Consider the following 17908-nt stretch of genomic DNA (forward strand, 5'->3'; position numbering starts at 1 on the left):
TCACCTGGTTCATAAGAGACAAATCCCCTTGGTGCTGATCGCTGTTTGATTTTCACCACATTTGAATTGGACACTCTAAATCAGGGGTGGCCAAGTTCGGTCCTCGAGAGCCACCTTCCTGACACTCTTAGTTGTCTCCCTGTTCATTAAAAGTCAGGAAGGTGGCTCTGGTGGCCACCCCTGTTCTAAATGAACGTAACTTGGACAAGTTCACTGATAGCCACTGCCTATTACTAATGATTAAAAAGGTGACAAAGTGAAACATTTGTCACTAAAATACCACAAATAATCAGATGTTACCAAGGAAAATATACACTGGTACATTGCCTCCTCCTACGTCCAACATCTACACTGGATTCAGAGAAACGAGCTGTCAAAGGAACTCATGCTGACATCATGTCCTTATCCACCAATGGCTGTGGGCGGTGGGCTGTGTGGGTTTACATGACGCCACCTGCTTCCTGTTTCTGGAACCGTTTCTGTGAAGACTACAGGACTGACAGCTCAGACCTCAAAATCAGACAGACAGACAGATACTTCCTTTAACTCGTCAAACACTTCGCCAAAGTCACTTTAAGAAAAAAAATCAGGGTGATGGCTTAAAATTTAATAGACATAATCCTCTTGTATTTTCTTATTATTATTATTATCCTGATGATCAAACAATACATTATGATAATCTGACTTTTCAAATGAGAGAAGCCAACAGTCCCCTCACACTGCCCGGTGACTCACGTGAAGGACTACTTCCAGAATGGACTTTGTCTTGGTGAGTACACCAGTCCACGGGTCATTTTAAATGTCTCTATGTTTTATTTCTGGTATGAGTGAGTGTTGTTTAATAGTTATTCACTCGTTGTGAGATCTTTCTTCAAGATATTGGTATGAAAGCAGTTAATTACACCACCAATATTTAGACCACTCTTTAAATAGTTGTTTCCATTTCAAGACTTTATTTGTATGTCCTTGACTGTTTGTCATGTTACAAGGAAAACTAGAGCACCGCACTCGTAGAGCCCAAACCTCTGCCAACACTAGTTTCCAATTCCATAAATTTTTACCTCAGATTTCAGATGATTTTCACAGAACGTTGATTATCTTTGCCATCCACAATTTGTCTTTGCTTTTTGGCACTTGGTTTCCGACTGATAACTGGAAGATAAACAGACATCAAATTGGAACCTCCATCCAGTTTTGTGGTGTAGGTAAATCCATAACAGAAAAATGAGAGTGACTGGGGCACATTTGATTAAGATATAATATATAAGATATAAAAAAAAAATCTTCATTAAATGGGGTTTTCAATGTTAAATTTAAATGACCACAAAATCTAATCTTGATCAGATCTGGATCAAACTTTGTCCATCAATAAAGGATACCATCTTACATAACAAATATGAAAGTAATTCAGTCTTTTGTGACAGAGTTATGAATTTTAGAAAATTTGTTCAATGTTAAAGATCAGGATTGTTCCATTTTTCCAAGATGTCTTTCTGACTTTGACCTTTCACTTTGAAAATTTAATCAGTTCTTGCCTATCAGGATATGAATCTTCTGTAAAAAATTTCATATCAATATATGAAAAATTTTGGGCTTTTAGGCTGTTCACTAACAGACAAACAAACAAATGGGCAAAAACATAACCTCTGCCCAACTTCCTTGGTGGAGGCAATCCAGTGATTGATCATCGCTCTTCCTCTTTCAGTTGCTCCCCTTAGGGGGCACCACAGCAGATCAGTCATTTCCATCTCTCCCTGTACTCTTGTCTCTTCCTCCGTCACACCAACCACCTGCATGTCCTCCCTCAGCACATCCATAAACCTACTTTTTGTCCTCCTCCCCTCCGCCTGCCTGGTGGCTCCATCCTCAGCATCCTTCTCCCTGTATACCCTGGGTCCCTCTTTTGCACATGTCCAAACAATGTCATTTTTGCCTCCCTGACTTTGTCTCCAAACTGTCCTACCTGTGCTGGCCCTCTGATATTATGATGGTATCTACCAACCACAGGTATTGCAGTGTTGAGAGCCCCAGCGGTTGGTAGACACAAAGGGCACGCTCACCTTTCAGCTGGTTACAACAGATGTGGTTTCTTTCAAGAGGTGATGGATCAATCAATCAATCAACATTTATTTATAGAGCACTTTACAACACCAACTGGTGTCCAAAGCACTTATTAAAAACACAAATTCACAAAAATAAAACATATACAATAAAATTTAAAACATGGATGGACCGGTTCTCTGCATGGATGGTTGCCATTCAGGATCCAAGGCGGTTCTTTAGTGTGGACGGCACCAGCACATACTCACACACCTGACTTGAATATGTGTCAACTAAAAACACTTGAATCATAGTGAGCCATGTTTCGACAACATGTGAAGAGTATCAGAAGAGTTTGTCAGCAGCTGAAAAGTCTTTACCCAAATATTGTCCTGAAGTACGTTACATATATATTCAGGTAAAGGTATGTCAGGATTTCAATTTTGTCATTGTGTGTGTGTTGTTCCATCATCATGTTGGCTTGGTGATTGATTAATTGCAGGTTTACTCATCATTCAAAAACAAACTTTCTGCGCAGGAAAGATTTTGTAGCTGAAGCCTTTCTTCCCTGTCTTGTACTCAACCAGGGCTTGTGCAGTTCACTCTCCACATTTGGCCAGTTTGTGCAGCACGGTGGATTAGTGGTTAGCACTGTTGCCTCGCAGCAAGAAGGTCCTGTGTTCAAATCTGACTTTTGTCCTTTCTGTGTGGAGTTTGCTTGTGCTCCCCGTGTTCACATGGGTTCCCCTCTGGGTGCTCCGGCTTCCTACAGAATCATGCAGGTGTTAGGTGAACTCAGTGGTGTCCAAAGTACACACATTTGTTACTTAAGTAGAAGTATAGATACTGCAGTTTAAAAACACTCTGGTAAAAGTTGAAGTATCAACTTGACTTCTTTACTCAAGTAAAAGTGAAAAAGTATGTGCCCCAAAACCTACTTAAAGTATAAAAGTATAAAGTAACCTTTAAAAAAAAAGGTAGATGCCACTATATGAATTGAAAGCTTAATTTAAAAACTGATTCCTTCTACATGTGGCCCAAGACCCAAAATTACCCCCCAACACCACCTGCACGAAAATGTTTCAATTCTAGAAGCTCTGAAATGCAATCTGGGACTATTCCAGACAATAAACTGGAGTGAGTGCAGCATCCATTTAGTGAAGAAATTCATTCAAATTTATTCCAGTAGTATTCTGCTCTTACAAGGATGCAGCAGTTTTCTAGTTTGTCAGATAGTTCTGGAGGAAATCACTGAAGAAATTAACACATTGAAAATATGGTTTGACCAAAACAAATTGTCATTAAATAAGACAGGGATGAAGTGGAGGTGTAAGAGTCACTAGGTGTTCACAGGAAACACTTATTTATGTATGTATTTATATATGTATGTTCATTGTTAGTTGCGTTTATATTTTGTTTTTCTATTCAGGTTCTTTTTGCCTCTTTCTCTAAAATTGTATATAATAATCATTAGATTATTAATATATAAACAAAAATAAATTTAAGAAATATTACAATTTGAAAACAAATGCACCCGAACGTGATGAGAGCTGCTTAATGCTAACTTTTAACATTGAAAATGCCATAGACATGCTAACGGGTTAGCGTCGCTCCCGTTTTTAAGTTATAAAATACATCTATCAACTGTTTCAGAAGACCATAACAGGTCGGTTTAACATAGAAAAGATAAATAATACTCACAGAAGTATGCTCTTTAGGGTTTTAGCGGGGGGAAATTAAGCGAAAGAAAGAATAAACGAAGCAATAGGTCGAAGCATTGCTTCAGTCGCGAACCACTGCCTGGATTGGTTCACGGTTCAAAGCAAAGCCGTGCTGCAGAAAAGTTGATTACAGGCGCACATGACGTGAAATATATATATATATAAAACACTAAACTGAAGGCAAGAGTAACGAGGCTGTTTGTTTTAAAAATGTAAGGAATAGAAAGTACAGATACTTGTGTGAAAATGTAATGAGTAGAAGTCAGAAGTAGGCAGAAAAATAAGTAATGGAGTAAAGTATAGATACCTAAAAAGTGTACTTAAGTACAGTAACGAAGTATTTGTACTTCGTTACTTGACACCTCTGGGTGAACTGGAAGTTTTTAATTGGCCGTAGATGTGAATGTGCGTATCTGAACAGATTGGTGTTCTATACTCCACCTCTCAATTAATGACCTCTGGGATTTCCTCTCCCCCCCTTCCGCCATCCCCTTAATTAGATGAAGCAGGTTTAGAAAATGAATGTTACTTTTTATATTTGTTATAATTTATTTGCTTGTAATCGCTTGTAATTGCTTTACTTTTCCTTTATGACTTTCCAGACAGATTAATTTATCGTCATCAGGGCAATCCAGAGGTGGGAGTAAGTCACCATAAAGTCACTCTCAAGTCATGAATCAGCAAGTCCCAAGTCAAGTCTCAAGTTATAATGACCAGTTTGCAAGCTGACTTGAGACTTGACTTGGGACTTGCTGATTCATGACTTGAGAATGACTTGACAGTGACTTACTCCTACCTCTGAGGCATTCCCTCAATGGCGAGGACGGTTGTCTCTAGATCGATTCTCAGATGGCATACTGAATGTCCTTGCATGCCGGCAAACATACGGTCCTTGACAGATCCTTTGCCTGGTCCGACGGCGAGGAAATCCCAGGCGAACAGGATCGGAGGACAAACCATCACCTTCTCCACCTGATCTGCCATTGAGGACTTCTTGTTTCACCAGAGCCATGTTAACCATCTCATGTTCAGGGTTCTTATTGGACTTTCATGTTTACCGTAGCAGCCATGGGGCACACAAGGTCCCCACTGTATGTAACCCCAACATGCAATCCCCTACTTGATTCGTCATCCAGGTGTAACGACGGAGACGAGGGGTTGGATTTTGACACCCTAATTAATTTATGGCCCTTCGAAGGAAATCATTTGGGCACCTCTGTTCTCAACACCTGTGGAGATTTCAAATTGCATGCAGCTTGAAATGAGCCTGTTAGTTTTCTTTCATTTCCAAAGACTTGGTCTAGTGACCACCAAGGCCACCTCTGCTTATTTTGTCTTCTTACTTGTGAACTGTCATCCATCCATCCATCCATCCATCCATCCATCCATCCATCCATCCATCCATCCATCCATCCATCCATCCATCCATCCATCCATTTTCTTCCGCTCTTTAAATTTGAAAATAAACAAATAGATAAAATAAATGCACAATTAAAATTTTATGAATTATTTATGTATTTGTTAAATAGCTCTTGCAGCCGCATGCTTTACTCACACATGCAAACCAAAGTTTTTCCCATCCGACAGGTTTCCCTGTTAACTGCCTCCTTTCTCATTGACTGGTGTTACGCTGAGATAACGACACCACAAGACAACGAAAACTGTTATTCGGCCTGCCCAGCTGGTAAGTTGTAACTATGAACTGAGTGAAGTGCCAAAACAGAGATTGTCCTGGTTCTGGCAAAACTTTTTGTAAACACATTCTCTTTCTGTGGTCTTTCTCAGGATATAGGAGCTCGAGAAAATGTGATGATGAAAAGTACACATGCAAAATCTGTCAAAAGGGAACATTCACAGAGATTTACAACACGCATGGTAGTTGCCTGACGTGCACAGCCTGCAACTCTGACAGTATGTATCTTACAGAAAATTGAGGGGTATTTTTATTTTATTTTTTTTACATTTTTTAACTGAATTTTGTAGAGAAATCAGCATTTTTAAAGAAGTTATCATTCCTTTTGTGTTATCATGGTTGGGAATAAGACCATGCACCTAATTAGTTTTTAATTTTCTCAGTCTGTTCTAAAATATAAAGGGTTTTCCTTGACCCACTGCTCTGCCATGCACACTGAAGGTCCAGGAATATTAAAGTAATTGTTGGGAAAGTGTAGTGACACGGACCCACAACAGGGGGCGTAAATGAACAGACAATAGATGAGCCAAAATACAACACTTTACTGTTGTGAAATGTGCACAACGAGAATACAGACAAACACAGAATTTGGGTTACAATCAAAATGTACAAGGTGACGTGTGGGCAGGCTCGAGAGTAGGAGACGTCTGTCCCGAGAAGAACCGGATCCCACACGATTTCCACTGACACCGAACCTGAAGGATACTGGAGCCGCCAAGTCCTGAGTCCCCAGGTGGTCACCGTCTCCGACTGTCGGATCTGGTACTGCTGGCAGGAAGCAGAGAACAGATATAATGAGTGTGTGGAAACACACCCAGTAAACAGTCAGCTGGAACAATAGTTTCTGTTACGGTGGGAAAGACACCTCCACCTGAAGTACACAGTTTATGCAGAGTCTGTATTCCTACTTATTGAAGTTCGGAGTGAGGAGTGAAGTGCATCACTCCTCCACCATCCGCGAACCCAGCCTCCAGCTGAAAGTAGTGAGCAAGACACCTGCAAACAGTTCAACAAACACGAAAACAAGTAACGTGCGTCAGCACAACAACGGCTGAGAATTTACCTTGTAGGTAGATGACCTGGTGATTGGTGACAGCTGTCATAGTTGATGAGTGACATCTGTCACCCCCGGCTGTTCTTGTGAGGCGGCAGCGCCCTCTCGTGCCTGAAGTCTGCACTTCAGGCCGGGCGCCCTTTGGTAGTGGGCCAGTAGTACCTCCTCTTCAGCGGCCCACACAACAGGACCCCCCCTCAACGGGCACCTCCTGTCGCCCGACCAGGCTTGTCGGGATGGCGGTGGTAGAAATCGGCCAGGAGGGCCGGGTCCAGGATGAAGCTCCTCTTCACCCAGGAGCGTTCTTCAGGTCCATATCCCTCCCAGTCCACCAAGTACTGGAAACCCCGGCCCTTCCGGCGGACGTCCAGGAGCCGACGCACAGTCCAAGCTGGCTCTCCGTCGATGATCCGGGCAGGAGGCGGCGCCGGTCCGGGAGCACAGAGGGGTGAGGTGTGATATGGTTTAACTCTGGAAACATTAAAAACCGGGTGGATCCGCAGTGAAGCTGGGAGCTGGAGCTTCACTGCGGCAGGACTGAGGACTTTAAGGATCTTGAACGGTCCAATGTATCTGTCCTTGAGTTTTGGCGAGTCCACTTGCAGAGGAACGTCTTTCGTGGATAGCCATACCTCCTGCCCGGGCTGGTATGCAGGGGCCAGGGAACGCCAGCGGTCTGCATGGGCTTTAGCCCTCATCCGGGCTTTCAACGGGCGGTGTGCCACACCTGACGGCATCTCCGCAGGTGGGCCGTAAAGGTGGGACGTAAAGTTTGTTCCTTGGGCCCGTCCCCGGGTCCGGGTTCCGTGCCAGGGCCTCCCGGACGGTCTTCTCCACGTCCCAGGTGAGGGTGGCCACGATAGTGGACTCGGGGATGATGGATTCCGGCGGATCCGACAGCTCTGTTTTGACTTTGACTTCGTGAACCCGAGACGGGGCATCCGATCTTTGGTTCTTGGTCCCGGGGCGGTAGGTGATCCGGAAGTCAAAACGCCCGAAGAACAATGACCAGGGGGCTTGCCTGGGGTTCAGCCGCTTGGCGGTCCTGATATACTCCAGGTTCCGGTGGTCCGTGAAAACCGTAAATGGTACCGCGGCTCCCTCTAACAGATGTCTCCACTCCTCAAGAGCCTCCTTCACCGCGAGGAGTTCCCGATTGCCCACGTCATAGTTCTGTTCAGCCGGGGTCAACCTGCGTGAAAAATAGGCACAAGGATGGAGAATCTGATTGGACTCCCTGCTCTGGGACAGCACGGCTCCTATCCCTGAGTCCGAGGCATCCACTTCAACCACAAACTGGTGGCTAGGATCGGGCTGCACCAGAACTGGTGCAGTCGAAAACCGGCGTTTCAACTCCCTAAACGCGGCCTCGCACCAATCCGACCAGGTAAATGGTACTTTGGGGGAGGTCAGAGTGGTCAGGGGGCTAACTACCTGACTATAGCCCTTAATAAACCTCCTGTAGAAATTTGCAAAGCCGAGAAACTGTTGCAGTTTCCTGCGGCTTGTAGGTTGGGGCCAATCTCTCACCGCCGCAACCTTGGCCGGATCAGGGGCGACGGAGTTGGAGGAGATTATAAACCCCAGGAAGGACAAAGAAGTGCGGTGGAACTCGCACTTCTCGCCCTTCACAAACAGCCGGTTCTCCAACAACTGCTGTAGGACCTGACGTACATGCTGGACATGGGTCTCAGGATCTGGGGAAAAGATGAGAATATCGTCCAGATATACGAAGAAGAATCGGTGCAGGAAGTCCCGCAAGACGTCATTCACCAAGGCTTGAAATATCGCGGGGGCGTTGGTGAGGCCGAACGGCATGACCAGGTACTCAAAGTGACCTAATGGGGTATTGAATGCCGTCTTCCACTCGTCTCCCTTCCGGATCCGAACCAGGTGCTTCGCATTCCTAAGATCGAGTTTTGTGAATATTTGGGCTCCATGCAGGGGCGTGAACACCGAATCTAACAGGGGGAGAGGGTATCAGTTGCGAACCGTAATCTCGTTCAGTCCCCTGTAGTCGATGCATGGACGGAGGCCACCTGTCTTTCTTACCCACAAAAAAGAAACCTGCTCCCATCGGGGAGGTGGAGTTCCGGATCAGCCCGGCAGCTAACGAGTCCCAGATGTAGGTCTCCATTGATTCGCGCTCTGGGCGTGAGAGATTGTACAGCCTGCTGGACTGGTACTCAACGCCCGGGATCAAATCAATGGCGCAATCATACGGACGGTGCGGGGGAAGAGTGAGTACCATATCTTTGCTGAAGACGTCAGCAAGATCATGGTACTCCTCGGGCACCACCGTCAGATTGGGGGGGACTTTAGCCTCCTCATTAGCCGTCACACCGGGGGGAACCGAGGATCCTAAACACTCCCGGTGCAGGTTTCCCTCCACTCCACTGAGCCACAACCCCAGACGGCCAATCAATCTGGGGATTGTGTTTAATCATCCACGGGAAGCCCAAAATCACGCGGGAGGTAGAAGGAGTCACATAAAACTCAATCTCCTCCCGATGATTCCCAGACACTACCAGAGTTACTGGCAGTGTCTTGTGTGTGATTAAAGGGAGAAGGGTGCCATCTAGTGCCCGCGCCTTCAATGGTGAAGGGAGCGCAACTAGAGGGAGCCGTACTTCCCTTGCCCATCTGCTGTCCAGCAGATTCCCTTCTGACCCCATGTTCACCAGTGCTGGGGCCTGAAGGGTTAGATCCCCACTCAGGATCGTGACTGGGAGACGTGCAGATAGGCGTGTATGTCCCACATGAATGTTATGACCCACCCTTAGCCCAGTCTCTAAAGGTGAGTGTTGTCGTTTTGGCCATTTGGGGCAGTTTCTGTACATGCTCTTTTGAGCTGCAGATAAAACACTCCCCGTGGGCCAGCCTCCTCATTCTGTCATCTGATCTCCTTTTGGCCCTGCTCGTCTCACTAGCAACGTCAGCAGGGGGAGCTGTTGCCACACGGAGTGCTGAGGCTGTGGAGCATGGGGAGGGCGGAACCTTTTCGGACCCGGAAGGGAGAGGGACGGCGTGTGCCCGGCCACGCCCTTCGTCTCGCTCCCGACGGCGTTGTTCTAACCGATTGTCTAATCGTATGACTAGATCAACAAGCCCGTCCAAATCCGGCGGCTCGTCCTTAGCCACCAGATGCTCCTTTAGGACCAGAGACAGTCCGTTTACAAAGGCGGCGCGGAGTGCAGCAGTATTCCAGCCGTACCTCACAGCCGCGATGCGGAAGTCGACTGCATACTCGGCTGCACTCCGACGCCCCTGTCTCAAATCAAATCAAATCAATTTTATTTATATAGCGCCAAATCACAACAAACAGCTGCCCCAAGGCACTTTATATTTTAAGGCAAGGCCATTCAATAATTACGGAAAAACCCCAACAGTCAAAACGACCCCCTGTGAGCAAGCACTTGGCGACAGTGGGAAGGAAAATCTCCCTTTTAACAGGAAGAAACCTTCAGCAGAACTGGGCTCAGGGAGGGGCAGTCTTCTGCTGGGACTGGTTGGGACTGAGGGAGAGAACCAGGAAAAAGACATGCTGTGGAAGAGAGCAGAGATCAATCAGTAATGATTAAATGCAGAGTGGTGCATACAGAGCAAAAAGAGAAAGAAACACTCAGTGCATCATGGGAACCCCCCAGCAGTCTAAGTCTATAACAGCATAACTAAGGGATGGTTCAGGGTCACCTGATCCAGCCCTAACTATAAGCTTTAGCAAAAAGGAAGGTTTTAAGCCTAATCTTAAAAGTAGAGAGGGTGTCTGTCTCCCTGATCTGAATTGGGAGCTGGTTCCAGAGGAGCAGAGCCTGAAAGCTGAAGGCTCTGCCTCCCATTCTACTCTTACAAACCCTAGGAACTACAAGTAAGCCTGCAGTCTGAGAGCGAAGCGCTCTATTGGGGTGATATGGTACTATGAGGTCCCTAAAATAAGATGGGACCTGATTATTCAAAACCTTATAAGTAAGAAGAAGAATTTTAAATTGTGTTCTAGAATTAACAGGAAGCCAATGAAGAGAGGCCAATATGGGTGAGATATGCTCTCTCCTTCTAGACCCTGTCAGTACTCTAGCTGCAGCATTTTGAATTAACTGAAGGCTTTTCAGGGAACTTTTAGGACAACCTGATAATAATGAATTACAATAGTCCAGCCTAGAGGAAATAAATGCATGAATTAGTTTTTCAGCATCACTCTGAGACAAGACCTTTCTAATTTTAGAGATATTGCGCAAATGCAAAAAAGCAGTCCTACATATTTGTTTAATATGCGCATTGAATGACATATCCTGATCAAAAATGACTCCAAGATTTCTCACAGTATTACTAGAGGTCAGGGTAATGCCATCCAGAGTAAGGATCTGGTTAGACACCATGTTTCTAAGATTTGTGGGGCCAAGTACAATAACTTCAGTTTTATCTGAGTTTAAAAGCAGGAAATTAGAGGTCATCCATGTCTTTATGTCTGTAAGACAATCCTGCAGTTTAGCTAATTGGTGTGTGTCCTCTGGCTTCATGGATAGATAAAGCTGGGTATCATCTGCGTAACAATGAACATTTAAGTAATGCTGTCTAATAATACTGCCTAAGGGAAACATGTATAAAGTGAATAAAATTGGTCCTAGCACAGAACCTTGTGGAACTCCATAATTAACCTTAGTCTGTGAAGATGATTCCCCATTTACATGAACAAATTGTAATCTATTAGATAAATATGATTCAAACTACTGCAGCGCAGTGCCTTTAATACCTATGGCATGCTCTAATCTCTGTAATAAAATTTTATGGTCAACAGTATCAAAAGCAGCACTGAGGTCTAACAGAACAAGCACAGACTCAAACTCTTCAAATAGACCATTCCTCTGCAGATGATCAGTTAGCTGTTTTACCACTACCTTTTCAAGAATTTTTGAGAGAAAAGGAAGGTTGGAGATTGGCCTATAATTAGCTAAGATAGCTGGGTCAAGTGATGGCTTTTTAAGTAATGGTTTAATTACTGCCACCTTAAATGCCTGTGGTACATAGCCAACTAATAAAGATAGATTGATCATATTTAAGATCGAAGCATTAATTAATGGTAGGGCTTCCTTGAGCAGCCTAGTAGGAATGGGGTCTAATAGACATGTTGATGGTTTGGAGGAAGTAACTAATGAAAATAACTCAGACAGAACAATTGGAGAGAAAGAGTCTAACCAAATACCCGCATCACTGAAAGCAGCCAAAGATAACGATATGTCTTTGGGATGGTTCTGAGTAATTTTTTCTCTAATAGTTAGAATTTTATTAGCAAAGAAAGTCATGAAGTCATTACTAGTTAAAGTTAAAGGAATACTCGGCTCAATAGAGCTCTGACTCTTTGTCAGCCTGGCTACAGTGCTGAAAAGAAACCTGGGGTTGTTCTTATTTTCTTCAATTAGTGATGAGTAGTAAGATGTCCTAGCTTTACGGAGGACTTTTTTATCGAGCAACAGACTCTTTTTCCAGGCTAAGTGAAGATCTTCTAAATTAGTGAGACGCCATTTCCTCTCCAACTTACGGGTTATCTGCTTTAAGCTGCGAGTTTGTGAGTTATACCACGGAGTCAGGCACTTCTGATTTAAGGCTCTCTTTTTTAGAGGAGCTACACCATCCAAAGTTGTTCTCAATGAGGATATAAAACAATTGATGAGATAATCTATCTCACTCACAGAGTTTAGGTAGCTACTCTGCCCTGTGTTGGTATATGGCATTGGAGAACATAAAGAAGGAATCATATCCTTAAACCTAGTTACAGCACTTTCTGAAAGACTTCTAGTGTAATGAAACTTATTCCCCACTGCTGGGTAGTCCATCAGAGTAAATGTAAATGTTATTAAGAAATGATCAGACAGAAGGGAGTTTTCAGGGAATACTGTTAAGTCTTCAATTTCCATACCATAAGTCAGAACAAGATCTAAGATATGATTAAAGTGGTGGGTGGACTCATTTACATTTTGAGCAAAGCCAATTGAGTCTAATAATAGATTAAATGCAGTGTTGAGGCTGTCATTCTCAGCATCTGTGTGGATGTTAAAATCGCCCACTATAATTATCTTATCTGAGCTAAGCACTAAGTCAGACAAAAGGTCTGAAAATTCACAGAGAAACTCACAGTAACGACCAGGTGGACGATAGATAATAACAAATAAAATTGGTTTTTGGGACTTCCAATTTGGATGGACAAGACTAAGAGTCAAGCTTTCAAATGAATTAAAGCTCTGTCTGGGTTTTGGATTAATTAATAAACTGGAATGGAAGATCCTCCGCCTCGGCCCGTGCTACGAGCGTTCTGGCAGTTAGTGTGACTCGGGGGTGTTGACTCATTTAAACTAACATATTCATCCTGCTGTAACCAGGTTTCTGTAAGGCAGAATAAATCAATATGTTGATCAATTATTATATCATTTACTAACAGGGACTTAGAAGAGAGAAACCTAATGTTTAATAGACCACATTTAAATGTTTTGGTCTGTGGTGCAGTTGAAGGTGCTATATTATTTTTTCTTTTTGAATTTTTATGCTTAAATAGATTTTTGCTGGTTATTGGTGGTCTGGGAGCAGGCACCGTCTCTACAGGGATGGGGTAATGAGGGGATGGCAGGGGGAGAGAAGCTGCAGAGAGGTGTGTAAGACTACAACTCTGCTTCCTGGTCCCAACCCTGGATAGTCACGGTTTGGAGGATTTAAGAAAATTGGCCAGATTTCTAGAAATGAGAGCTGCTCCATCCAAAGTGGGATGGATGCCGTCTCTCCTAACAAGACCAGGTTTTCCCCAGAAGCTTTGCCAATTATCTATGAAGCCCACCTCATTTTTTTTTGACTCATAGACAGCAGCACCGTTGAAGCGGTCTCGCCTCTATGTGGGTGATCAAACACCAGTCTGAACTCCCTCACAAACTCAGTATACACCGTTAGGAGCCGTGAATTCTGCTCCCAAAGTGCCGTAGCCCAGGCGCGTGCCTCACCTCAAAGGAAATTAATCACATAAGCCACCTGGCTTGAGTCTGACGCGTACATGACGGGACGCTGTGCAAAGACAAGCAAACACTGCATTAAGAAGTCTGCGCACGTCTCTACACAACCTCCGTACAGTTCCGGGGGACTTATGTATGCTTCAGGGGACGGTGGGGGGGTTCATTGAACGCCCAGTGGAATGTCTATATTCGGCACCAGGACAGCAGGAGGAGGAACGGCAGCCGCGCCCTGTGCGCGCGCTTTTACCTCCGTGGTGAGAGCCTCCATCCTGCGGTTGAGTATATTGCTCTGCTCGGTCACTAAGTCCATCCGAGCAGTGAAGGCGGTTAAGATGCGCTGCAACTCACCTAACACGCCTCCTGCTGGTGCCTGTGCACCCTGCTCTTCCATTGGTTGTTCAACAGATGGTTGACGCCCCTCGGAATCCATGACGTTGGCCAGATATCCTGTTGGGAAAGTGTAGTGACAAGGACCCAAAACAGGGGGCGTAAATGAACGGACAATAGATGAGCCAAAATACAACACTTTACTGTTGTGAAATGTGCACAACGAGAATACAGACAAACACAGAATTTGGGTTACAATCAAAATGTACAAGGTGACGTGTGGGCAGGCTCGAGAGTAGGAGACGTCTGTCCCGAGAAGAACCGGATCCCACACGATTTCCACTGACACCGAACCTGAAGGATACTGGAGCCGCCAAGTCCTGAGTCCCCAGGTGGTCACCGTCTCCGACTGTCGGATCTGGTACTGCTGGCAGGAAGCAGAGAACAGATGTAATGAGTGTGTGGAAACACACCCAGTAAACAGTCAGCTGGAACAATAGTTTCTGGTACGGTGGGAAAGACACCTCCACCTCAAGTACACAGTTTATGCAGAGTCTGTATTCCTACTTATTGAAGTTCGGAGTGAGGAGTGAAGTGCGTCACTCCTCCACCATCCGCGAACCCAGCCTCCAGCTGAAAGTAGCGAGCAAGACACCTGCAAACAGTTCAACAAACACGAAAACAAGTAACGTGCGTCAGCATAACAACGGCTGAGAATTTACCTTGTAGGTAGACGACCTGGTGATTGGTGACAGCTGTCATAGTTGATGAGTGACAGCTGTCACCCCCGGCTGTTCTTGTGAGGCGGCAGCGCCCTCTCGTGCCTGAAGCCCGCACTTCAGGCTGGGCGTCCTTTGGTAGTGGGCCAGCAGTACCTCCTCTTCGGCGGCCCACACAACAGTAATCCTGTATAAAACATCATCAAACTTAACATGCCTGGTGGAGGTATGATAGTAAAACTACACAGGCAAAGGCAATTGCTTCTTGGGCAACCTTTAATATACATTTCACTGTATTAAAAACAAAACAAAACAACAACAAATTATTTGTTCACTTCTGACTTCTCCCAGTTAATTCTGGCATACCTCAGGGATGTGTTCTGGGATCACTGCACCTTCAGTCCTTGCATGGTTTTAGTGCCTTTGAAATGTTTACTGAGTTTGACTTGGCTGATGGTGGGATTTTTGTGGAATCATTGGATGCCACATTTGCAGCACTGAGTGAATAGTTGAAGCATCTGGGTTTGTGATTGTCCAGGATCAAGACTGAAAATCCCGGCCTTTAATGAAACATTATGAAAAAAAAATCAACATGAACCTCAAATAGGAAATTCAACATGACTGAACAACATGATGATGGTGTGGTGCTGTCACAGTGACCATAGTTGTCTATGTGCTTGCTTGGGGGTGGGGTGGGGGTGGGGGGTGGTAAGGTTAGACTTTACTCTTGTGAAGTGCCTTGTGGTGAGTTATGTTGTGATTTATTGCTATATAAATAAATTGAATTGAAATGACTTCTGTTTGAGGTGATAACATGTTTCATTTCATCAAATAAAGTAAATGATGAACCATTGCGGACTGTATTTCTGAGCTCAAACACTATTTTCAACATCGGTGGCATACACGATGTCATAAAGGATAAGATCACGGCGGATACATGGGGATTCTGTATGCTGTTCTTAATTACAGTGTTAGGGATGAACATAATGCCGCGTTCACACCGGGTGCGAATCGAGCGACAGCAGCGACAGGTTGCCATGTAATCCCTATGGAATGACGCGTTTTGGCGCCAAGTCACGCAGCGCGACGCGATGGACGCAAGTGAAGTGATGCGATTGGCGCGTTTGTGGCACGATATTGCGTCGCATAACGTCGCGTTGCCCTCCTCCCCAAGTTGAAAAATCTGAACTTTTTCGTCTCGTCGCGCTGCGATGACCAATCAGGGACTGAATATGTAGTCACGTAGAGATGTTTGGAGTTTGACTGAAGATGTGAACATGTCCTGTATCTGGTAGCAGCCTTTGAGCCGGACTTATGTCTCTTTTGTCCTTTATTTCACAATAGAGTTTTTGGAGTAAGCAGCAGCCCCACAGCAGTGGAGCGGAGTTTCTTTCTCTTTGTATTTTACGTGCGTGTGCGAGTGAATCGTCCGTGGAGATTATTTTACTTATTAACTACACAGATGTATAATAAAACAAATGGTGACTGGTTTCTAAACACAATTATGACAGAGTTTTTTGGGAAAGAGCGAGGAGCAGCCCCACAGCAAGCAGCGGAGTTTCTTTCCTCTTTTTTTACGTGCGCGCGCGAGCGAATCCTCTGTGGAGAATATTTTATTAATTAACTACACAGATGTATAATAAAACAAATGGTGACTGGTTTCTAAACACAATTATGACAGAGGTTTTGGGGGAGAACAGCGAGCTGCAGCAAGCAGCAGAGTTTCTTTTTTTTTTTTTTATTGTTTCCATGTGTGCGCATGAATGGGACAGGAGGTCCTCAAACTGGGTCCCGCAGAGGTGGAAGCACCGCTGAAAGCAGCAGTCATCCAGACGCAGCTCCTGCAGCAAATAATGATACTCCCTGAATTGGGAGCTTTCCACAACAACTCGCTCCGTGTGATCAAGGTCCGTCATGTTAACTTGACTTAACAACTGGAGCCGGCAAGCGGAATGGAAGCTCCTCCTATTTGATGATGCACCGGGGCGGATTTTTGCAGCAAAAGCAGAGCGACACACTGGGCGAAGGAGGCGCGTCCGTCGCCACGCGACCCCCGCGAATTAGTAGCGTCTGATCGCGCCTGGTGTGAACGCCCCCCCCCCCCACAAATTGGTCCACCTACCTTCACTGCGCATGCATCATTTGGGACCACAGCAGTTCATCTGAGTCTGACTCTCTTCACCCAAAGCGATCAAAGAGAATAATGTGATTATTAACCATCAGATGACAAAGTAAAACCTCTTAAATCATTCTAAAATCAATTTTAAGCCGAAACAAGGCTGTTTTAAGCAGAAACGAGGGGAAACTCGGTGACGCTTTGAAATGAACAACGCGCAGTAAACGCATCAGCTTGTTAGCCGCTGTGCTCTGATCACTTCATCTGTCATTTATGATGAAATAATGCTGAATTTATGTGTAAATTATTGTTGTACAAAAAGCTTCAGATATCTGTCACTGAGATAGTTGAGGACTCGAGTGCAGTTTTAAGCAGAAATGAGGTGATAATCCGTGAACCACAGCTAATGACGCATGCGCAGTGAAGGCAGGGCGGACTGATTTTTAGGGGGGACCATTCGGTCGGCCACAACAGATTCATATCTGGGTTTTCATTTTTATGCCTGAATGCCATTGATTTGTAAATGACACAGTAGGAAATCTGAGGCTCTGTTAATGCTGTGGACTGAGCGTTATGCGCTCTGATTTCTTCCCCAGAGCATGGGATTGAATTACAGCCCTGTGTCCATAACAGAAACACTCTATGTGGCTGTGAAAAGGGATACTACAACATGGGCAGGCCAGAAGAATTGATGTGCACAAAATGCTTCAGTAAGTGAACTTAAACGCATCAAGTTTTCAGAGCTTGCAGGTGTTAAATTGGTTAATAACCGATGTCTCGTTTTAACATTAACATTGTAATCTTTTTTTTTCAGGTGTCCTCAGCAAGAAGTGTAAAAACTGCAAAAAGTAGGAGATTGTGTTTCTTTTTCCTCATGAGCAGTCAGATTCATAATTATTTTAAATTGATCCACATCAGATCCTGTGATAGACAGGCTCCCTGTGCAGGTTGTGTGTGTGTGTGTGTGTGTGTGTGTGTGTGTGTGTGTGTGTGTGTGTGTGTGTGTGTGTGTGTGTGTGTGTGTGTGTGTGTGTGTGTGTGTGTGTGTGTGTGTGTGTGTGTGTGTGTGTTGGGGGGGGGGGGGTTAGAGAAGATCCAAAATCCAAGATGCAAAAACCTGTGCATCTAGTTGTTGTTTTTAAAGTCAGTAATGGTGTATCTTGTACAATTGTTGTACATCCTGGCAAAAGAACAGTTCAAAGACATCATTAAAAGCTTAAAATCACCATGAAATTGATACCTATGA

General features: G+C 44.7%; 1 protein-coding gene across 1 annotated transcript; it reads left to right on the forward strand.

Annotated features, from left to right (window-relative positions):
- Positions 1–543: 543 nt before the first annotated feature.
- On the forward strand, positions 544–17615 carry LOC117511721 (tumor necrosis factor receptor superfamily member 1A-like). Its single transcript, XM_034171632.1, has 5 exons — positions 544–769; positions 5349–5445; positions 5547–5672; positions 17259–17372; positions 17477–17615. The coding sequence occupies exons 1-5, from the start codon at positions 755–757 to the stop codon at positions 17512–17514; spliced, it is 390 nt and encodes a 129-aa protein (XP_034027523.1). The 5' UTR covers positions 544–754; the 3' UTR covers positions 17515–17615.
- Positions 17616–17908: the final 293 nt, after the last annotated feature.

This window comes from Thalassophryne amazonica, chromosome 6, assembly GCF_902500255.1.
Source record: "Thalassophryne amazonica chromosome 6, fThaAma1.1, whole genome shotgun sequence".
Classification (NCBI taxonomy): Eukaryota; Metazoa; Chordata; class Actinopteri; order Batrachoidiformes; family Batrachoididae; genus Thalassophryne; species Thalassophryne amazonica.